Source organism: Aulonocara stuartgranti, assembly GCF_965226115.1.
Source record: "Aulonocara stuartgranti genome assembly, chromosome: 23".
Lineage (NCBI taxonomy): Eukaryota > Metazoa > Chordata > Actinopteri > Cichliformes > Cichlidae > Aulonocara > Aulonocara stuartgranti.
This window is the reverse complement of record NC_138958.1, coordinates 42,856,372-42,880,150: the sequence shown is the minus strand read 5'-3', so window position 1 is coordinate 42,880,150 and position 23,779 is coordinate 42,856,372. Positions and strand designations below refer to the sequence as shown.

The following is a 23,779-nucleotide window of genomic DNA, read 5'->3' as shown; positions in this document are numbered from 1 at the left end:
TGGATCCTCTTTTAGGTCTGGAAGATGATATGATTATGAAGATGATACAGATTAATAAACAATCTATTTTTTGGGTGTAGTTTTTAATAAGATATTAACTTGAAAAAAATCACAAAGCACATTATGGGGAAAAGTAAAAAGGTACTTAATATTATAACATGTTTAGCAGGGTTGACAAATGGTCTGTCACGTTAATTTGCTCAAGAATAGATTTTGGACATGTAGTATATGGGTCAGTGGATAAAAATTGGCTAAAACATTTGGATGTTATCCAAGCTCAAGCACTGAGACTTTGCTTAAGGGCAGTTAAAACAATGCCAATGTGTGCTTTACAAGTAGAATCAGAAGAAAGTCCACTATATATTAGAAGACAACTAGTTAATAGTTAACAATTGGATACAGGTCATAATAAAAGTCATCCTGTTAAGAAAGTGTTAGAGAATTGTTGGGAAAGAGAAAAGATTTTAAAAATAGTTTTGGGTGGGTTGGGGATAATAGAGCTAGAGCATTTAAAGTATTAAATGCTTTACCATTTATTAAGTATTAAGAATAGAAGAATTACAACAGATATTTGTCAAGAATTTTATAATAGAGTGGTACAGTGACTATTTACAGATTTATACAGATGGATCGAAAGGTCACAGTTGCAGAAGGGAAGCCAGTTAAAATTGGAGACTCCAGTTAGAGAAATGAACATTTCAAAGGAAAATCGTTTTAACCTGGCCTGGAAGCTTTTCCTTTTAAAATAATCAAATGACACTGGAGGGAGGACTCGTTTTAATCAGGATTTATGTGGACTTGTTGTGATAAAAAGACTGGATTGGAAACTTTTGGTGTGCTGAGTTCAAGGAGCAACACCCTATTCTGGAATTCGCAGGTAACCAATGAGAGGAGTTCAAGACTTGAAGAAGAAGAGCTTGAGAGTTGAACTCCCAGGATCTGGTGTGGAAACCCATTCTCTAACAACACAAGGTCTGATAAGGTGGTTGGAAAGTCTTTCTCAGGAAGATGCAAAATTTGTATGTGCTTGGCTGCTTGTTCTTCTTAGTGACCACCTTTTCCTGTTTGTAACCAGGCTAATAATTTGGGCAGCTTTGGGCCTTGGAGGAAAAATAAATCTTGTGCACCTTATTTTCAGTGTGAGTGTGGTGGTTTTCTACTGGTCACTATTAGAACTTGTTACTTTCTTGGATGCCATTTTTCTGCCCATCTAAGATACATGGTGTATTAGTTGGTAGTAAAGCAACTCTCCTATGGATGAATACTGCCTCCACCTGAGAGGTCAGCTATATCTGTAACTATGTGAAAGAGCAGAAGAGCAGAGAGCTGAAACTGATGGTGGTGGTCAGACACGTGACTTTATGTTCTTTTTGACATGAGCAGAGGAGGGAGGGTGAATGTGTTGGAGCTGAAGCTGCCTGGAAGGAGGAAAAGAGGAAGACCTCAGAGAAGATACATGGATGTAGTAAAGGACATGCAGAGGGTTGGTGTGGCAGAGGATGGATGGGGTGAAATTCAGGCAGGTGATCTGCTTTGGCGACCCATTAAAGGGGGCAGAGAATTAACTACATACATATTTATTTATTTATTTTTAAATATATTATTTATGTGACTTATTCATCCAAGAGCAACTTAGCTTCTGATTCGAGTAGCAGGTACTAAAAAATAAAAATTACCAAGCGACGAAGAGGCTTTACTGAATTCTCAAAATGCAGAAAAATAACAATTTAGATGGATGATTAAAAGATTTCAGCCCTGCAAGGAATGCACAGATGACACTCTACTGCACTGGGAAGTTTTTGTACTTTACTTTGTGTTTATTTCACAGCTGGGAATTTCCACAAGGAAGGGACTAAGTGAAATTCTCTAATTTGTTTCTATGCATTGTATAATAGCCAGTGAGGGGACAGACATGGCAAATGGTGCAACATGTCAGACTGTGGGATTATACATTTGTTAGTTTTTCTAATGGCCTCTTGAAAAGGTAAGTTTTATTCCATATTGTCATTTTTGGTTTTTTAAGTTATTTATTGTGACAGGAAAACAAAACAAAACAAGAAGCTCCTAAAAAGGTCATAAATGTGAGAACTTTTCCAAAGAAATCTCAGTCAGTTATGCCTGAGACAGAGAGATGATTATAACAGAGTAAAGATAGCATTAAAATGTTGGTGACAGAAGTAATGCTAAAATCTCAACAAGCCAAAGTTACATACATGTTAAAGGGAAAGATCAAACAGTACTGAAATGAAGAAGTGGGCATTACGGGGCTTCCCCAGTGAAATAACTGAACTTGGAGCACAAAATAATAAATAACATACCAGTAATGCGCGGAGGGAAGGCTTCTGAGAAAATGTATAAGTTCACAGGGAATTTCTACAATAGCACGAGTTAGAAGTGGGCAGATTGATGCAGTTATCAATAGTATTGATACCAATGCTGGTATTGTTACTGGAGATATACTACTGCAATAGGATTGGTACTTTGTTTCTGTCCTGTAAGTTCAGTATGTACCTCACTGAATTCTGTTATGTAGTTGTTGTTGTTTTTTTTAAATGAAACATAAAACACGGACTATGAAAGCCTCTTATTTTGTTTGTGCAGCTCTAACAGCAGTGATCCAAGCACAGCAGACTGTGCTGGTTGCAGTGGGAGAAGATGCTGAATTCAGCTGTCAGCTCTCGGAGACTAAATACATCCTTCAGGTCACATGGCAGAAAATCTTACAAGATGTGGAGACAAATGTTGACACCTACAGCTTTACTGAATTTTCAAAATGCAGAAAAAAATGATTGAGTTTGCTGATTAAAACACTGATGAAACTCTGCACTGGGAAGTTTTTGTACTTTACTTGGTACAGTTGATCATTCTAACACGCCTTGGAATGTCCCACAAGGAAGGGAGATTCTTCCTTCCTTCGTGGACATTTGAGTTTTCAATAATTTGGCTATTGTACGACGTTGTTTCAATACGTGGTACAATAGCCAGTGGGGACACAGAGACGTGCACCATGTCAGACTGTGGGATTCTGTGTTTGTTTTTTCTTTTTATGGCCTTTTCAAAAGGTAAGTTTTATTCCGTATTGTTGTTTTTGTTTTTCAAAGTTATTTATTGTGACAAGAGAAAAAAAAAAGAAAACAAGAACCTTCACTCGTAATAATTAAAAATTGATCCTAAAATGTGAGAACTTTTCTCTGAAGTGACAAAGAGATTGTCTTTAGACAGAATTAGAGGGAGATACAATTACTGAAGAGTTTAGATTTTGTTTGAATGAGTGACAAAACGTTTCTCCCACTGAACACTCAGCCTAATAAAAAAGAACAAAATCAACTTTCTGTGTTGAGTTGTTCATCATTCAGATTAATGAGACTGTTTTGAGAGCTGTGTGAAAACAGCTTTAGACTGTTTTGTTAAAGGTTGCCCCATGCCTATTCATATTACGATGAAAGCAATAGATAAACCACATGTTTGTGTGTTATGTATGTATGGTTGGTAAATTAACAAAAATTGGGTTGTATGTGGCCTACAATGTAAAAGACGTTTCACAACCCCAATGTAGTTAAAAACAAGAAGGCACTCATTTCCATTAGACAGAGACGGAGTTCAGGTCATAAGTAGTTTACTGACAATTATTTAACATTTGAAATTAAAAGATCCGTCAGTCCATTCACATATATACTGTTCAGAGAAGGAATGTAGTTTAGAGCAAAGTGTAGTAGTGTGAAGTGGCTAAACACACTCACCAATTGTTCTAAAATAAACAATTTATCAAAACATTAACAGTCTTTCACACATACATACGGTTTATACACTATTTTAAAAAGAAGGGCTTGAAGACTTGATTGATTACAAAAAGTCTATTAAAATGTTCTGGGTAACCACAGAAATCTTAGTCAGTTATGTCTGAGAGAGAATGTTTATGACAGAAGTAATGCCAAAATCTCAACAAACCAAAGTTACATACATGCTAAAGAGAAAGATCAAACAGTGCTGAAATTAGGAAGTGGGCAATATAGGGCTTCCCCAGTGAAATAACTGATCTGAAATAATTGAGACACAAATTAATAAATAACATACCAGTAATCCACAGAAGGGGAGGCCTCTGGGAAAATGTAGAAAATCAATGGGAATTTCTACAGTAGCACGAGTTACCAGTCAATACCAGTCCTGGTATTGGTTATGTTGAAGTGATGGGTTTTATAATTCATTTTTGGTCCACTGAAGGGATTGTTTTGTAACCCCAATATTGATATTTTGTAAATAAAAATATGACCTCAATTAAACCTTTAAATTCCCTGCACTTGTCATAGATATCTACATGATGTCCAAAAAATATACATCAAGTCCAAGGTTCTAATGTTGAACGCCATATTGATGTCCAGCTTAAATCATGGTTGGACCTCCAAATTGTTGAAAAAGTTCAAATGCAGTACAGACCTCCAGAATTGGTCATGGACCAACAGAACCAATATAAACATGATCTGTACATCTATCTGACTTTCTTTGTTTAGTTGGTAGCTAACTGAATTGTGTTACTTTTTATAGATTATAGAAAATGTACCTGAAACATACAGTATGAAACAATGAGTGTCAGGTTTATATTTATAGTCTACATCACATTTAAGTGGTACCCACATGTCAATTTGTTTGAGCCTAAAACACAGACTACTCCATGACCCGAATTATTTTTTAATCCTTCCCATCAATACCTCTCAGTTCCACATCTCTAACTCGTGTTTTTCTCCATGCAGCTCTAACAGCAGTGGTCCAAACACAGCAGACTGTGCTGGCAGCAGTGGGAGAAGATGCTGAATTCAGCTGTCAGCTCTTGGACACTAAAGACGTCGTTCAGGTCACATGGCAGAAAATCTCACGTGATGTGGAGACAAATGTTGCCACCTACAGCAAGTACTATGGTCAGAGAGTGAATGATGGCTTTAACGATAAAGTCAAGTTTAAATACACTGGACTACAGAACTGCTCCATAGTCATCAGGAATGTGACGGAGCAGGATGAAGGATGCTATCACTGTCTGTTTAACACTTATCCTGAAGGCTCCTTCACAGGTAGACCCTGCCTCCAAGTCTATGGTAAGAACTTTTACCTTAATGTGATTAAATGCACCAGAAGCTGGTTTATTCTTGACAACATGGTCCTTATAACATATTTCCTGATCCTTCACAGAGCTGCATGAACCTGTTGTTGATGTCAGAGAGTCAAACTCTACTGAAGAGTGGGTTGTTTCCTGTTCAGCCACTGGTCGACCTGCTCCCACTGTAACACTCAGTGTCTCACAACAAGACCTCAGCTTCTCACACTACAACACTGTCAGTGTGTCCAACACCAACGCTACATTCACTGTCACCACTACAGCTGTGCTCTCAGGTTCATGTAAACACAGCACACAGGTGGGATGTGCAGCACGAGTGCTCTCTGCTCCTCACAGAGAGGTGATGGAGACGATTCCTGAGGTCCAAAAAACATCTGTTGGTGGTGAGAAACTCTTTCTGTATACCACAGACTAGACTAGAGACGGATGATACTTGGGTAAATTTGACTGGGATCTAATAACAATGACTTCAGTACTTCATGAGTGATGTATTATTGTTGGTCAGCGTCACGTTCTTCTGTTTTTTTCACAGATTTTCCCTCAATCACTGTAATAGCTGCAGCAGTGCTGGTGTTGGGGTTTGTCTTTTTCTGTTGCTCCACTATGCTGCTTGAAGAAAAGTTACCTTTTCACTTTCTAGTATGTCGTTTTGTAATGTGTCTTATCTTATTAACATGATAGTGATTTATTGATTCTAACCCTAAATCTATCTAGTAATGTCTGCACATATTTTCAGTACTGATTTTAAAGTGTTTTAATCCTTCTCTCACTCAGGGAACCAAATAAGGATTCAAATACTTCAAAAGTCAACCAATGACATTGATGTGTAAGACTATTTAATAATTATTTATTTTTTATATTTCATTTATTCATTCATTCTTTGCACTGTGATTTAACCCATCTTTGTGTAAAGCAGGGGTGTCAAACTCCAGGCCTTGAGAGCCAGTGTCCTGAAGCTTTTAAATGTATCTCTGCTGCAACACACCTGAATAAAATTATTAGGTCATTAGCATGACTCTACCCTACTCAAGTAAATTTAAATAAATGTAAGTAAATACCACCAGGTAGCTCCACTCGTACCCAGTGTAACGGGAAGTGAGAGGGTTAGGTTTTGGCGCTTTGAATGTTCAGTTGTGTGATGCAGCGATTAATGTTTGAGTAAAATATTGGGCTCCCTCGTGTCTTCCCTACATTCCTCCACAATGTACGTTTTTGCAAAAATGTACTTCTAGAAGTACTTTTATTACACGATGTTCATTCACTCATGAGCTGCTGCAACATGAATCAAATGGCTGAACTGCCACCTTGGCGTGCAGTCAAGTTCTACAGTCTGCTAATGATCTAATAATAAGTATTAATATTCCTCACTCACCTTACTACCGTACTTTCTGGACAATAGAGCGCACCTGTATATAAGCCGCATCCGCTCTATTTTTAAAAAATTTTTAAAAAAAAAGATATACAAGCCGCACCCAGCTATAAGCCGCAGATATCTATGATGAAAAAATAGATATTTACTGCATGTACAGAACAATCTTGTAGTGCAAATGTACAAGTATGTACCTGAACAGATTCTTTCCGAACAATGCCTTTTAACACGGCAGCAACTTTGCTGATTAAAACGTAACAGAACCAAGAGAAAATAACCGCTATTTATTTACCTCCATTTTTCCTGTATTTGAAACCACATGTCACTTTAATCATCTTCGCTGAAACCCATGAAGTCGTCTTCTTCAGTGTCGGAGTTGAACAGGCTCAGAAGCGCTTCATCACATCTGTCTCCATCAGTCTCGCTCTCCGTGTCACTGTCATCCTCCGGTGAAGTTGGCTCTGAAGGTGCGCCGCTCTCTTCGCGCAGCAGTCCAGCCTTTCGGAACCCATTGGTGATGGTGGATTCTTTCACAGCACTCCACGCTGTTAGGATCCACTGACAGACATCAGAAAAGGATGCTTTTCGCATGCGGCCAGTTTTTGTGAATGACTTTTCACCGCTTGTCATCCAAGTCTCCCACTCAACCCGTAGTGCAGCTTTAAATGCCCGATTTACACTGATGTCAAGTGGCTGCAAAAACTTTGTTGTACCTCCAGGAATCACAGCTGGAATGGAGTTTGTTTTCTTGATCGCTGCTTTCACAGAATCTGTGATGTGGGCCCTCATGCTATCCAAAACAAGCAGTGCTTTTTTCCGGTGAAAAAAATCCTCCCGGGCGCTTCCCATAGCACTCCGTTAACCATTCCTTCATTAGACCTTCTATCATCCACCCTTTGGTGTTAACTTTGACCACTATGCCTTTCGGGAGTTGTTCTTTCGGCATAGTTATGCGCTTAAAAATCACCATTGGTTGAAGTTTTTGTCCGGATGCCGTGCATGCCAGAACGCAGGTGAAGTGCGTCCTCTCATGGCCTGTTGTTTTCAACAACACGGATGATGCACCTGTCTTGTTAACGGTCCTGGTCAGAGGCAGATCAAATGTTAAAGGTACTTCATCCATATTGATTATGTCGTCTGGTCCGATGGAGTTTTCTTGTATCTTTTTTTCAACGAATTTGTGGAAGTTTTCAACTTTTTCCTGATAGTCAGGGGGGAGTTGCTGACAGAGAGTGGTCCGTGCCCTGACGGACAGGTTTTTACGTTTCATAAATCTGAAACACCATGACGGCCCACCTTTGAAATCTTTAATATTCATTTCGCGGGCGATTGTTTTGGCTTTCAGTCGGATCTGTACAGTGGATACACCTCGGCCACCTGCTCTCAGTGTCTTCACCCATTCCTCCAGGACATTTTCAAGTTCAGGCCACCTGCTTTTATGTCCTCTGAAAGCTTTTCTCGACTTTTGGCATTGCATGAGCTCTTCCCGCTGCCGCCTCCAACGTCTCACCATAGACTCATTGACGCTAAGCTTGTGTGCAGCAGCGCGGTTTCCCTCCTGGATAGCAAGATCGATGGCCTTCAACTTAAAACTTGCATCATACGAACTTCTTCGTGTGGTTTCCATGATGAAGGGGCGAGGATTTGAAAATAATTACCAGTTGGTAATTTGTTGTGCGTGTTCTATCTGCTAAAGAAAAAGTAGTGTATTCTTCTTTGCATTGATTTTTCATCTATCTTGTTTTTTATTCTAATTCTGGTTAGAGTCCCCCTAGTGGTGGAAGAAAAATCCACAGAATAGCCGCACCTTTGTATAAGCCTCATGGCTCAAAACCTAGGGAAAAAGTAGCGGCTTATGGTCCAGAAAGTACAGTAAATGTTTGTTAACACAGCCAGAAACATTTGCATCACAAACACAGACTAGTGTTTATTAGCAGAAGCTTTTGGGTGGTTGCTCTCAAACCTGTGTACAAGTTTAAGCATTAATGGTCCCTTCACTGATTTCCAGGTATCCAATGTCAGGGCTAACAGATGGATTCAGACGCAGGCAGCGTTCTGGCAAGCAAAGGGTTGACAATTTATTAACACAGAGGGAAACCACAGTGATGTGTATATACAGTGAATGGGGCAGGGCTTCAGGGCTCCAGGGGAAGGAATCCACACTCGCTCTCCACTCGGCCCAAACTCCGCCACTCCTCTTCTTACGCACACTCGCTTCTCCACAGCCACTCTCGCTCCAATTTCCACTTATGTTGACACACACAGGGATCACAGGTCAGGGTCTGCCACCAGTTCCGGGGAGATCTAAACACAAAGAGTCCAATTAGATCAATACGCCACACAACACTGAGAGAGTTTGTCTTAGGAGAGCTGAGAGCACAAACATGGGAGGTTCAACATTCCAGTGCCGAATACTCCGTGCCGCAGCGTTAAATAGGCAAGGGGGACGCCGCCTGATCAGCAACAGGTGTAGAAATCACCACAGATGCGTGGGCCAAGGGTGAGAGCCCACAATGAGCTCCACCCAGGGAAGCAGGAGAGAAAACAAAACAAACCTGTGGCCAACATGAGCGAGCCGGAGAGGCACAGGGACCATGACAGCCAATACCAAGTGCACAAGTTCACCCCAGATGGTTCCTCTTCTCTGTAACTTGGAGGATGTGGAGTAGGCTGTATTTTAATCAAAGACATATCAATCATTCAATCAATCAATCAATCAATCAATCAATCAATAACCATGTCTAAAAACAACACAGGTTGACCAAAGTGCTGTACACAGTAAAAGAAAAAGTAAAAAGTAGAAACAAATACACACAATGAACAAAACAAAAAATAATCCCAAATTTCATTTTTTTTTTTCTGAAGGGGTCAAACACTTTTATGCAAGAATGACAGCGAGGTGAAAAACCTTCACCCGCAAGAAAACTCGAGCTGTGACTCGTAGTACGAACACACACCTCACAGTAACACACTTTAATTGTTTAATGTGAACTTTTTGCCAAGCTAGCTAATCCTGACCAACACACCAGACACAGAAGATAAAGGAACGATGTTTTACTGTTAGAGACAGAAAGGTTAAAACATTTTGGCAGAGGGCTAAAATTACCCAAAAAAAAATTCCATTTGACCAAAAACACTTAATTTTTAAAAAATTAAGTATATAGTTATGAATAATGAACAAATAATTAACAAACTGGGGTTTATAAATCGTGTAACACATCCTTATGGTAAGAAATTTTACCTTAATGCGTTACATGTGTTAGAAGTCAATGTATCTTTAACAATATACTCCTTATTTTATATCTCCTGATCCTTCACAGAGCTGCATGAACCTGCTGTTGATGTCAGAGAGTCAAACTCTGCTGAAGAGTGGGTTGTTTCCTGTTCAGCCACTGGTCGACCTGCTCCCACTGTAACACTCAGTGTCTCACAACAACACCTCAGCTTCTCACAGTACAACACTGTCAGTGTGTCCAACACCAACGCTACATTCACTGTCACCACTACAGCTGTGCTCTCAGGTTCACGTAAACACAGCACACAGGTGGGATGTGCAGCACGAGTGCTCTCTGCTCCTCACAGAGAGGTGATGGTGACGATTCCTGAGGTCCAGCAGACGTCAGATTATCAGTGATGGTGAGAAACTGAGATGCAATAACAATGCATTGTGGTAGTATGCATTTTCTCTTTGATCAATAATTGATGTATTCATTTTGATCAGTGTCACATTTTTCCTGCTTTTTCAAGTTTCCTCCTGGATCATTGTATTAGCTGCAGTATTGGTGATGATGGTCTTTGTCAGCGTTGCTGCTCTGCAGTAGGCTACTCTTTAAAGAAAAAGATGAGATAACTTTCATTTTTGATTTCTTGTCATTTTTTTCTACACCAAAATCTATCCAATAATATCTGCATAACATTTTCTACTTGTGATTTAGTTATTAATTCTTTGCTTCATGATTCAATCGGTCTTTGTCTAGTATTAAATTTTATGTTTCCCATTTTATCCCACTGGCTTTAAAGTGTTTCACCAGATTTTTACGAAGTATTTACAGTCTTTTGTTGTCTCTGTCCCAAATGTTCTGAAATGTGTTGCATGTATTAAAAGAAGTTGGACTTTACCAAAAAATGTACAATGTACTTATAAACTTACATTTATGAAAGCTGAACAAACATTGATATACTTAACTTTTGTAACAGTGAAAGGCGATCTGTTTTTATTGATAAATATATATGTTTGCATTACTGTTATTTGGATTGCCATGTTAGAACGTAGCAAACAACATTGTTTGTTCCTCTATGGTTTCTTATTTTTTACAAATTTAAATGTTTTTTGTCAAAAGATTAATAATTTCATATTGAGGTCAGACGGTCAGCAGTTTTGATGTTTTTGCAGAGATTTTATTTTTTGCAAAATAGCACAAGTAAACATTAAAAGTAGTTCCTAAATCAAGGCATTTATTATTAAGGCGGCCATTATTATGGCCCTGTGTGGAAATAGTGATTGCCCCCTAAACCTAATAACTGGTTGGGCCACCCTGAGTAGAAACATCTGCAATAAAGCGTTTGGGATAACTGGCAATGAGTCCTTTACGAGGTGGTGGAAGAATTTCTGCCCACTCATCTTTGCAAAATTGTTGTAATTCAGCCACACTGGAGGGTTTTTGAGTATGGACCACCTTTCCAAGGTCACAGCACCTCAATCAGATTCACGTATGAACTTTGGCTAAGCCATTCCAAAGTCTTTATTTTGTTTTACTTAAGCTGCTTAGAGGTGGACTTGTTGGTGAGCTTTGGATCAAGTGCACTTCAGCTTGTGGTCGTGAACAGATGGCCAGACATTCTCCTTCAGGATCCCAGAAACTGGATTCTGTTCATCTTGACGTTGCATCTCCAGACTGAGAGATCTCAATTACTTTGTTTCTTATTTGCTTCTGAATTTCCTTGGATTGCGCCATGATGTGTAGTTTTTGAGGATCTTTTGGTCTACTCTACTTTGTCAGACAGGTCCTATTTAAGTGACTGATTCAGCACAGGTTTGGCAGTAATCGGGCCTGGCTATGACTATGGAAAAATTGTATATTTTCTATTGATAAATGCAAATATTTTATGTCTGTTATGTGCATTGCCGTGTGGAGAATATAAGGAAAACAATTGTGTGGTTTACATTGTTTCTTCCTCTTAGATTTCTTGATTTTTTTTTTTTAAATTGCAATAACTTTATGTTAATTTCAGTGCACTTTCACATTTCTTTAAATTCAAACTACAGTCCTGTGAATAACTAGAAACACTTCTAGCAGCACGAATGTGAGGTAATTGTTTTCTGCTTGACTTTATCAGTCTCTCATATTGTTGTGGAGGAATGTTGGCCCACTCTTCATTACAACGTTGCTTCAGTTCTTTGAGGTTTGTGGGCATTTATTTAAGCACAGCTCTCTGAATGTCCCAGGTTGAGGCCTGGACTTTGACTGGACCTTGCTTTTCAGCTATTCTGCTGTAGATTTGCTGCTGTGTTTGGGATCATTGTTCGACTGCAAGACCTAAACTTTACCTATTAAACAGTTAACTCTGTATTTTACACTTTATGTGAATATTGTTGCAGATTTCAATTATTAATGTTTTTATAACTTTGTTCTTTCTTATATTTAATATTATACAATATTTATACTTCATGTCTCTGTCTTCTTTTGAACACTCCAGCACAGCATCACTATAACTTTGTCCTCACTGACAATAAAGCTGTTTTATATATTTCGTTGCAAATGTTTCAAGCAATTTGTAGCTGTATCTTAAGATATTTTGTTAATAATATAGTATTTTATATTGTTTTTTTCCCCATATTTGAGAAATATTTAACATGTAAAAGTCTGTTTATGTACAATTTGGTGATATTAGCCCTGATTATTGGAGGAACTTGTACATGAAGCAGATTTCTGAGACTTCAGATTTGAAGGTTGTTGTCATATAATCTAAATGATGGCAGATTAACGTTCCCTACCTCTGTCCTACAACCACAGGACTCCTTTGCATTCGACTGATAGAAATTTCAAGCTCAGTGTTAATGAAGATTTCAAAGGCCTTAGTGCAGGGGTAGGGAACGTCTAAAACCTGCAGGGACGCCCTCGAGGCCTGGAGTTCCCTACCGCTGCCTTAGTGTGAAAGGAATGAAGCTGTAGCGCCTCCCAGTGGTTGAAAAGAGGTACACAAGAGGTTTTTGCAATCAGCTGGGACAAAGGTACATTATGAGAATAATATCTCTGACAAACCTCTACCTCAATTAAAAGATGCATTTTGATTTACATGAATGCACTTCATCTTCTCTGCAAAGGCTACACAACCTTCTTTGCCATTTGAGTGTGTCCAGTCTAGCTGAAACCAGCTCATTACTGATGGCATAAAAACGATCTGTGAGGTAACATTTTTACTGTCATTCATTCCTGTTGAAAACTTGTCACGTGTTTGCTTAGGTTCTTCTCAATAATCCTCCCGTATCCTGTGTAAAAACTACCCGAGCTTAAAGTATACAGACTGCCGGGAGGGGCGAGACGGTAGTTCCATGTGTCATTTTCTGTCTGTCTCTCAATGTCGAGTCTGCGTCTTAGTGTGATGGTTTCTTGTTCCTGTTTTATTGTGAAGGTCTGCGTCTCATGTGAGTGTGTTCAGTTTTACCTCTGTCTCGTCTTGTTGATTATTCCCAGCTGTGTCCACCACCTGTGTGTAATTCCCCTGTGTTTCTCTGTGTATTTAAGTCGTGTCCTCTGTCATTGTAGTTGCTGGTCCGTCTGTGTATCCACCATGTCTCACCCGTGTGTTCTCCCTGCTGTCCATCTCCTCTGCTCGTTCTTGTCCAGGTTTGTGCTCTGTAGTTTAGTTGTTTCCAGTCTAGTTTAGTTCCTGCTCCATTTGCTGTTTGTCCATATTTATTTTTGTGTTCAATAAACCACCTTCACTTCTTCACTACTGCCTGCGATTGGATCCTCATTTATTATTTTCACACGGCTCTCCTTACCCGCCGTGACAGTACGGACCAGCCAGATATGGATCCAGCGGCAGTCACCCCACCTAGGGAGCTTCAGGAGGCCGTTATCGACTCTGCTTCTAAATTGATTTACCAACTGTTAGAGCATGAGGGAGAAGCGTCTCTTTACACTGTGGAAGCCAACCTACAACACCTTATTTCCAGTTACCCCTGGTTATTGGACTCACTGCATCTGCTCGTACAGAATTTTTGTTCTTCACGAGCTTCACCTACACCCCCCCCCCCGCCGCTACCGCTCGCCTGCTCAGGCGACAAGTCAGGTGATAGAGGCTAATGCAAAATGGTGTTTCAGTGAGGTAGAATTTATTATGACAATACATTTTTTTTAAATACTCAGTATGAATTAAACAGGTTAAAGGTCAATGCTCTGTTGTAATATATGATATGATTGACAGCAGCCCAGCAATATCAGTAAAACGCAAATTAGCCACATGGTGCAATGTAAGGAGCTCTGTGATTGGTTAGGAAAGGACAGACTGGCTACCTCGATTTTTCTTCACTGCACATTGATCCATAGCTTTGCTCTGTAAAGGCTAACAAAGTGCTTTTGCTTTACAAAGACATTCAGCGTCGGTATTCACTCTTTTAAAATGCCACTGAACACTGGAGTGAAATGGAGCCCTGATCCTCAGAGTTTTATTGTTGCTAACATTTCTTAAAGATAGCACAGATAGTGCCCCACTGCAGTAATCACTCATGTCTAGATATTCCTGTTAAAAGGGAGTTTTTCCTCCCCTCTGTAACATGGCAAACATAGCAAACGAATAATCCAGCTGAAGCTTCAGACAGCCGTCAGACAGTGAAACACTGCCATCTGCTGGACTCCAATAACAAAGACGCTGCTTTGACGGGTGAGGGAGTTTCAACAAGTCTGCAACGACTCAAGCATCAAACTACTAGGGGTGGGGGAAAAAATCGATACTGCGTAGTATCGCGATATTTTGTTTGCCAATAATGTATCGATACAGGGACAGCAGACATCGATATTTTGTTCCAAAAACTTCCAATCCACCAGATGGTGCGGTTGAGCTTTTTCTCTAGTGAGGTCAGCAGAGGTTAGGTCAGCACATGGGAAAATTGATCAAACAAAGATGGAGGAAGAAAAAGAGATCAGGAAAGCGCCATCTGCGTTTAAATCAAACGTCTGGACGTACTTTGGATTTTTTAACAAGGATGGAACAAATGAGATGGATATGACACACGGGATTTGCAAGGTGTGTCGTATGAAAATAAAGTACTCTGGGAATACTACGAACATGAGGGCCCATCTTACACGGCACCATCCAAATATAGCATTAACCGCGGACGGGAAAGCTAGCTCTGAATCAGCTCCACTGAAAAATCAACCGACGCTCTTAGCTTAGCAAAGCTATCTCCCAATTCAGAGCGAGCTAAGAAAATAACACAATCTATCACGTACTTCATCTGCAAAGACCTGCGTCCTTACAACATTGTGGAAAACGAGGGCTTTTCTTACATGATCAAGACGCTGGAACCCAGGTATGTGATACCATCACGACGTTTTTTCGCCGACACAGCCGTACCCAATCTCTACATAGATGTGAAGCGTAAAGTTGAGGAAAGTTTGAGCACAGCAGAAAGGGTTGCATTAACTTGCGACGCATGGACCTCGCGGGCTGTGGATTCATATGTGACTATAACAGCTCATTATCTCACAGCGGACTGGCAACTGCTGTCTTACGTTCTCCAAACTCGAACATTACATGAAAGTCACACCGGAGCGAACATTGCAAATCTCCTGCAAAATGCAGCACAGGAATGGGGGATTGCCGACAAAAATCTTGTGGTTGTCACCGACAATGCTTCTAATATGACAATTGCCACTCAGCTAGCGGGATACCTGCATGTGAAGTGTTTCGCCCATACGCTCAATCTGGCATCACAACGAGCCTTAAACCTGCCTGCAGTAGCCAGGGTCTTGGGGAGAGTGCGGCGCATAACTGGGTTTTTCAATAGAAGCACAGTGGCAAACCACACTCTGGAGCAAAAACAGAAAATGTTACAGCTCCCGACTCACAAGCTCAAGACCGACGTCTGCACGAGATGGAACAGTGCTTATGACATGCTCCAGCGTTTCCTTGAACAACAACCTGCAATTTGTGCAGCGCTGCTGTCTCCCGAAGTCAGAAAGAGTAGCACATATCTTTACTCTAAATGAGACGGATATTGGGAACACTGAAGAAATTGTCCGGGCCTTGAAGTCAATGCAAGTCGCGACTACTGTGATGTCTGAGGAAAAGAATCCTACTCTGTCTCTCGTAGCACCGCTGCTAGCACAGCTGTTGCACGACACCCAAGACAACATTGGTGACACAGCACTGGTCAGAAACATCAAGCAAAGTATCAGTCAAGATCTTAAGAAGAGATATGCCAGCACAGTCGAGAGGAACACCCTCTACACAGCATCAGCTCTCGACCCACGCTTTAAAACCCTGCCATTCCTGTCACTGGAGGAAAGACAGGAAACCTATGCCAGAGTGGTTGCTGAGGCTATAACCCTTCAGGTAAGCAAACATTCTGGTGTTATAATTTAAATAACTTACAATATTAGTAGATCGGTGATATTTTTGTCATATTGGTAATATTCTATTTAACAATTAAATACATTAATTATAATTTGCTAACATATTACTGCATACTAAAAGATATGAAATATTTATTTTCTCCCTCTCTCTGTATGTGTGTGGGTTTTCTACAGGAAGAAAAGAGGCAGCAGCCCATCTGTGAGCCAGAAGCCCATGAACATCATGAGAAACCCGACGAGACTGAACAAAATCCCAGACCCCTTCTCATACCAGCCAAGATGAGGAAGCCCTGTGGGTTAACAGACTTGCTTGGTCAGACTTATGGTGATGTTGGAGCCCCACCAAAATCATTATCTGCCACAGCTGAGGAGGAGGTGAAAAGATACCAGGAGGTCACATCACTGGCACTCACAGAAGACCCACTAAGCTGGTGGAAATCCCATGAGGAAGTCTATCCTTTCCTGGCCACGCTGGCAAAAAGATACCTTTGTATCCCAGGTACTAGTGTCTCGGCTGAAAGAGTCTTCTCAACCGCTGGAGACATCGTCACAGCAAAACGGAGCACTCTGACTTCAGAGCATGTTGATCAGCTCCTTTTTCTGAGCAAGAATGCTGACATTGCTTCACTGTCCAAATGTGTTTAACTTTTTAGGGCAGCAACAAACAGGACAGTTTACTTATTTTAATTTAAGAAATGTTTTATTTTATTTAAATTTAAAACTTTTTTATTTAATGTAAAATTATATTTTATTATAAGCTATAATTGTACCAGATAGTTACGTTCAGTTAAGTTGGTTACTAGACTGTTATACAAACCGTTCACTTTGTCAGCAATAAAACTGACTGACATGAGAGAAAGACTGAGTGTGAGACTTTATTATTAAAATAAAATGAATAATGATAAAGTTTACCTTTATGGACAAAATCTGCAGTAGAAAAAATATGTGATAAATCACAAAATATTGTATTGCAATACCCATAATATTGCAAAAATATATTAAAAAAAAATCGCAATAATATCGTATCGTGAGTTAAGTATTGTGATAATATCGTATCGTGGGGTGTATGGTGATTCCCACCTCTACAAACTACAGAACTATTATAGCGGACATGGTGCTCTAATGACTGCTTCATTAACGCAGGTCAGAAAGGATCAAACGTATCAATAAATTATAAAACACAAAACGTCTCTTATTGCCCAGGGCACAGGAAGTGAGTGACCACTTAAGTGTGTTCAACAGGAAGCTAAAAGTTGTTAGCTGTTAAAGTGTTCAAAAAACAGCAGGAGCTCGGTGTGAGGCCACAGTGGGCCAAAAAACACACACAAGATGACCTCCAGCAAGGACAAAATGTATCTGGACGTCTCTGTGAGCATCTGTCTCACTGTGTAAGTGTAGCACAGTGTCTGTGTGTGCATGGCTGGGCAAGAGAAACAGCACAACTGAAAGCCAGCACAGACACAAACTACACCTTTCTTGGCTGCTGCCTGAAAGCACATTGTGCGCTGTCGATCTTGCGTGCTGTAACATAACATCTAATATTTGGTATCTACTGTTATCTACTGTTAGCTGTTTTATTGTGATGGTGCTATATTTATTATGTTGCTCTTTCTTGTTTGTTTTCTCTTCTGTTTTTTCTTATCTCCATACAGGTGATCCAGGTGTTTTGTTTGTTTTTCTTTTTTTCTTCCCCCCTTTCTCACCGTCTCTTCTCCCCTCTATTTTTTTTCTCCCCCTCTCTTTCTTTCATTCTTTCTCCCTGTCCTATCCCCCAGTCATGTCTGTCCCATCTGTAACAACCAAAAATCAAATCAAATAAATATATAATTATAATAAAGGTCAATCAAATGGCCCAAACACAAGACCGTGATGATCCAATTGGTAAAGTAAAGCCGCTTGGCATCTTTCTTGGCCTTCAGACAACAATTCTGATGGCTAAAGATCCAAACGGGACAGGCAAAAAAAAAAAAAAAAGATGAGTCAGTGAAGCAAACTGATCAGCTGTCTTATTGTGTCTTTTGTGTGTTTGGTTTTGTGTATTCAATGAACCGAACGCCGTCTTTACTGCACGAGGGTGTGACCATCCACATCCTTTCATCTGTCCACTGTCAGCCAATAATTTTATAAAAATCTGGCCAAGTCTTCCAAGTGTGCGTGCTTTTCCTTCTGACCAGATGCAGATTTCTGTACCATCACTTTATTGCCCTTATACTGTTCAGCACACAGTGTATGTGCGCTAAAACAGAAACTGTTTCACTGCTTCTTTGTAGTGGCAGGTTACAAAACATCATAAGATGCTGAGTGGCCATACAAGATGGAATTTGGTTAGCAACAACTCTCTGAGGCCTTTACTGTGAAACACAACGCTGTCTTATCCGGTTAACTTCAAGATTTAATGTGGGATTTTTTTGTAATCCAAGACATAATGCCAGGTCAACTCATGCTTTGAACCTAATCTGCTCCAGAGCAAATCATGTTCCAAATGTGAGATCAACAGGTAGAAAATCACCACCTACTAACCAGTAAGACCGAAAAAGAACAAAATAAATAAAATCCCCGATCCTGGAAGATCCCTCAGACCACTGTGTGCAGAGAGTAGGAGGGTGTAATGTCTTTGTCTTTCCATGATGAGCAACAATAATGAACATAGATTCTCTACAACAACTTTATTGTTTTGGAAGTATTAATATATTATCCCAAAACTTCTACATTTAACCTTTTAATTAGACCAGCAAAAATCTAGTATTGAATTTTAGCAGCAGTCATAAAAAATTATTTGCTAAAAGCATTTTTGCAGCTGAATATTTTAAATTACAGTTAACTTTACTTTTTGGCTGTTTTACCTGTAAGACATTAAAATAACATGCTAAGGTTTAATAGTCTATATGGAATACACTCTGAGGCCTGGGCAGTGTTGTGCTAATAAGAGAAGGTTTGTGTGTGCAGTGAAACAGTAATTTTTTGTATTTCACAATTTATTGATATGTTTGATCCTTTCTGACCTGCGTTAATGAAGCAGTCATTAGAGCACCATGTCCGCTACAATAGTTCTGTAGTTTGATGCTTGAGTCGTTGCAGACTTGTTGAAACTCCCTCACCCGTCAAAGCAGCGTCTTTGTTATTCGAGTCCAGCAGATGGCAGTGTTTCACTGTCATATGACGGCTGTCTGAAGCTTCAATATGATTGTTCGTTTAAATTAGATCGTTTTATACAATAGTTTGTGTTTGCTAGGTTTGCTATGTTACAGTGGGGAGGAAAAACTCCGTTTTAACAGGAATATCTAGACATGAGTGATTACTGCAGTGGGGCACTATCTGTGCTATCTATAAGAAATGTTAGCAACAATAAAACTCTGAGGATCAGGGCTCCATTTCACTCCAGTGTTCAGTGGCATTTTAAAAGAGTGAATACCGACGCTGAATGTCTTTGTAAAGCAAAAGCACTTTGTTAGCCTTTACAGAGCAAAGCTATGGATCAATGTGCAGTGAAGAAAAATCCAGGTGGCCAGTCTGTCCTTTCCTAACCAATCACAGAGCTCCTTACATTGTTGCGCTGGAGAATAACTAAATATAATATAAAGATGATATTGAAAATAATCTTTTGTAGAGTCACTACTTAGTGGGCAGAGGACAGTTATCACTTTGCTGGATGCTTTAAAGTCGCATGTTCTGTATTTGCAGATTAACAGGATATTAACAGATTAACAGCTTTCATTAGACTTCATATGATAATCAACAGTGAAGTGTTTCTCTTTCAGTGTTTATTCTTGCTCATTGAATGGTCTCTGTTCAGATAATATGTTGCACTCATCTCATGTTTCTTTAAATACGGCATCACTTGTCCAGCTGTCAAACTCTGAAAGAGTTACAGTTTCACCACTGAGCACTTTGAATGGTTATTCTTTTATTTAAAAGCACTTATTCTAGCTGCATCATCAATACGACAAAAACTGTGACTTTAGCAAAAGTTTATCTAAAAATATTTAGGGGGAAATGTTCCTACACCCCTCATGTAAACGTTACACCTCCAAAAGGGAGAAATAATCAGAATAAGGCGTAATCATTGTCTTGATAATAATGACCATGAAAATGAAACTAGGCCTACCTTTAGTTCAGCACACTCAGTGTTGCATAAAGACATGCGAACATGCCATCATCCATTCTGGAGCCTACTTTTAAAAAGAGCGAGCTGTTTATTCTGGCTGAGTAGCAAACAGAACCAACCATGACAACCTAAACTGGGAAAACACTTGGAAACCTTGAACACTGGGAATATGGAGACACAGGGGGTAGGTGAACAGGCACTCTGACAAAGGACAGAGGAAAACAGAGACAATATATATAAGACAAGAAGTAACACAGACACCCTTTTCGGTGACAAAAAAGAGAAAATATCCAGTGAAAGGCAGTTCTCTTGGAAAAACTGCCTTATTGATGTCAACGGTCAGAGAAAAATGTCTGATAGGAAGGCAACCGTAGCTCATACAACCATTTGTTGCAACCAAAGAATGCAGAAGAGCGTTTTGGTCAGCTAAGAACAGGAAATTGAAGCTACAGTTCTCAAAATTTGACATGAGAAGATTGGATAAATGTTGCCTGGTCTGATGAGTCTTGATTTCTGCTCTGACATGCAGATGGTCGGGTCAGAATTTGGCATAAATAGCATGAAAGGATGGATCCATGCTGCCTTATGTCAGCTGTGCAGACTAGTGGTGGTGGTGTCACTGTGGGGGGGAGGGGCGGTATTTTCTTGCTGAAACGTTACATAGTGTGTGTGTGTGTGTGTGTGTGTGTGTGTGTGTGTGTGTGTGTGTGTGTGTGTGTGTGAGAGAGAGAGAGAGAGAGAGAGAGAGAGAACAACTTGAAACAAACTGCAGCAATAAGGGCAAACTAGTGCACAGTTATGTTTACGTGAGCGTTATTTTGTATGCATTTGTACAGTTCCATAACTGTGAGAATACATTGATAGCATTTAACTCTAGTAACAGGCATTTGTACCAGTAAGCATGAAAAAGTAGGGAAAAGAACTAGTATGTAAGCACTGACTAGTACTGTAAAGTATATGTGTATATAGGTCAATCGTGGCTCAAGAGTTCGCAGTTCATCCTGTAATTGGAAGGTTGCCAGATTGAGCCCCGCCTCCGACAGTCTCGGTCGTTGTGTCCCGGGGCAAGACACTTCACCCGTTGCCTACTGGTGGTGGTCAGAGGGCCCGGTGGCGCCAGTGTCCGGCAGCCTCGCCTCTGTCAGTGCGCCCCAGGGCAGCTGTGGCTACAATGTAGCTGCCATCACCAGTGTGTGAATGTGTGAATGACTGAATGTAGTGTAAAGCTCTTTGGGGTCCTTGGGCACTAAGTAAAGCGCTGTACAAGTACAGGCCATTTACTGTGCATGTGTTTATGCTCAAGTGTATGAATAAATTAGTCAGTTTTAAACAGTTGCAATTTAAACAGTAGAAGAGTGGCACTATATTTATATATTTATAAAGAATTTCAAACAACAATTAATTGATGCTCAAAGCAGGTTTATTTAATTAATATCCAGATTTCCAATTAGTTCCGAATTCATTCAGCAGCAAATCACATCACCAGTCACTTCAAGGCTGTATGTATTATTGTAAGGTAGACCCTACAATAATACATACAGAGAACCCAACAATCATATGACCCCCTATGAGCAAGCACTTTGGCGACAGTGGGAAGGAAAAACTCCCTTTTTACAGGAAGAAACCTCCGGCAGAACCAGGCTCAGGTCAGGGCGGCCATCTGCTGCGACCGGTTGGGGTGAGAGACTGAAGACGTTTGTTGTAGGTCTGATTGAAGGACTGATGTGATGGTAAGTTGTCTGCTGCTCCGCTTTGAATATTGAGAGATTAGTTGATGGATTTCAAGCCAAATTGTGCCCAAGTTTAAGACCACATTCATTGGTTGTTTTTGTTGATGTTATTGTTTTGGGCTTTTTTTCCACAAGAATTTCTAGCTCCCCTAGAATTCTGGCCACCCAAACGATGATTGCTGCTGAGAGAACACAAGGTTTTGTCCCCCTGTACTATTCATGTCAGTGCAGGGGGTTCTCCTTGAGAGGCCAGGGTGGAAAAAGGGATGCTTCAGAACCTCCGAGGGTGTTATGCGCAGATTTGCATCCAAGGCCAACATTTCTTTGATTAGCCTTACAAATAATGTTTGGCCATTTTCCGGTCCTCGCCTAACTTTCAGCAGTTTTTCGAGGTCATCGAGACACTTAAGTTTTATATATCGAGTTTCCTTTGATCGATAATGTGTCTCGTATTGAAATTGTTCTTGGGTCTTAAATGTCCAGCGCTGTTTGTTGTAGTTATCCTCGATGAAGTAGCAGTCAGTGTACAAGCCAGACTCTAGGAGATGATCTGGTAGCTGACCCTGGGTTTCAATTATGAATTTTAAAACATCATAATCGTCTTCCCCAGGATAGAGAGGCACCCCTGTAGCAAGCTCCACAGCTACCAGCCCCAGAGACCACATGTCGATTGCTTCGTGGTATGGAATGCCAAGCATAACCTCAGGTGCACAATAACCAATTGTCCCCACACGGTCACCAGGAATCACTGCAGAAGCAGGACATGCGAGGCCAAAGTCTATGAGTTTGACTTTGACGGGAGACTCACTGTGGTTCAGCACCATGATGTTTCCAGGTTTGAGGTCAGCATGCACTATTCCCACAGAACCCAGGTGGAACAGAGCATTTGCAAGCTGATGCAAAATTGGCCTGAGTTCTCTCATTGGGAGACCTCGGTTATTCCGGTCCCCAATGTAGTCCCACAGGCTTTGGTCAAGCAATTCGAAATTCAGGCAAATGCGCTGTCCATCGAGGAAATAGTCGTTCCATTCCACAATGTTGCACCTGTCTGGATCCAAGCGTCGTAGCTGCTCCAGGATGAAAATTTCCAGTTTTGCCTGGAGCAGAATTTCAGGGTCGCTCTTGTTGACTTTAATAGCAACGGTTTTGTTGTTTTTTGTATCGCGACATCTGGTTACCAAACCAAAGCCTCCTTCTCCAAGGAAAGCCTCTACCACGTGGTGATCTCCTAAAATGGTCCCTTCCGTTATTTGAAGATCATCTTCAGAGGCAGATGGGTTGGCTGAAGTGTTGATGTCTCCTTTTTGAGGAAATTCAACTGAGTTTTGGAAACTGCAGCTGAATTTTTGCAATCCATGACTTTTCCAGCTTGAAGGCTGCTGAGAGAGCACAAGGAGTTCTCCCCCTGTACTATTCATGTCAGTGCAGGGGGTTCTCCTTGAGAGGCCAGGGTTGAAAAAGGGATGCTTCAGAACCTCCGAGGGTGTTATGCGCTGATTTGCATCCAAGGCCAACATTTCTTTGATTAGCCTTACAAATAATGTTTGGCCATTTTCCGGTCCTCGCCTAACTTTCAGCAGTTGTTCGAGATCATCGAGACACTTAAGTTTTATCGATCGAGTTTCCTTGGATCGATAATGTGTCTCGTATTGAAATTGTTCTGGGGTCTTAAATGTCCAGCGCTGTTCCTTGTGGTTATCCTCGATGAAATAGCTGTCAGTGTACAAGCCAGACTCTAGGAGATGATCTGGTAGCTGACCCTGGGTTTCAATTATGAATTTCAAAACGTCATAATCGTCTTCCCCAGGATAGAGAGGCACCCCTGTAGCAAGCTCCACAGCTACCAGCCCTAGAGACCACATGTCAATTGCTTCATCATATGGAGTG

The 23,779-nt window shown here is 40.5% G+C and overlaps 1 protein-coding gene and 1 long non-coding RNA gene across 4 annotated transcripts in view; one reads left to right on the top strand and one right to left on the bottom strand.

Annotated features, from left to right (window-relative positions):
• Positions 1-2,794: 2,794 nt before the first annotated feature.
• Positions 2,795-12,145, top strand: LOC309700998 (OX-2 membrane glycoprotein-like). Of its 3 annotated transcripts, XM_082524960.1 has the most exons (6): positions 2,796-3,062; positions 4,749-5,087; positions 5,182-5,490; positions 5,640-5,746; positions 5,882-5,933; positions 9,797-9,910. In XM_082524960.1, exons 1-5 carry the CDS (start codon positions 2,882-2,884, stop codon positions 5,891-5,893), a joined length of 948 nt encoding a protein of 315 aa, XP_082381086.1. In that variant the 5' UTR covers positions 2,796-2,881; the 3' UTR covers positions 5,894-5,933; positions 9,797-9,910. The 3 variants fall into 3 exon arrangements, with proteins under 3 accessions (XP_082381085.1, XP_082381086.1, XP_082381087.1); XM_082524959.1 differs by lacking the exons at positions 5,882-5,933; positions 9,797-9,910 and having other exon boundaries at positions 2,795-3,062; positions 5,640-5,865; XM_082524961.1 differs by lacking the exons at positions 5,182-5,490; positions 5,640-5,746; positions 5,882-5,933 and having other exon boundaries at positions 2,800-3,062; positions 9,797-12,145.
• Positions 8,370-23,779, bottom strand: part of LOC309701004 — a 148,232-nt gene continuing 132,822 nt past the window's right edge. The window contains exons 3-4 of the long non-coding RNA XR_014274833.1: positions 9,032-9,146; positions 8,370-8,780 (exon numbers count right to left, since the gene is read on the bottom strand). This is a non-coding gene — a long non-coding RNA (uncharacterized lncRNA). The remainder of the gene's footprint in view (positions 8,781-9,031; positions 9,147-23,779) is intronic.

Bases quoted from the DNA above. Each gene is read 5' to 3' on its own strand.
- LOC309700998 (XM_082524959.1), top strand. From the start codon at position 2,882: ATGTCCCACAAGGAAGGGAGATTCTTCCTTCCTTCGTGGACATTTGAG. The intron at 3,063-4,748 runs GTAAGTTTTATT...TTCTCCATGCAG, and splicing joins TTTTATGGCCTTTTCAAAAG to CTCTAACAGCAGTGGTCCAA. The intron at 5,088-5,181 runs GTAAGAACTTTT...GATCCTTCACAG, and splicing joins ACCCTGCCTCCAAGTCTATG to AGCTGCATGAACCTGTTGTT.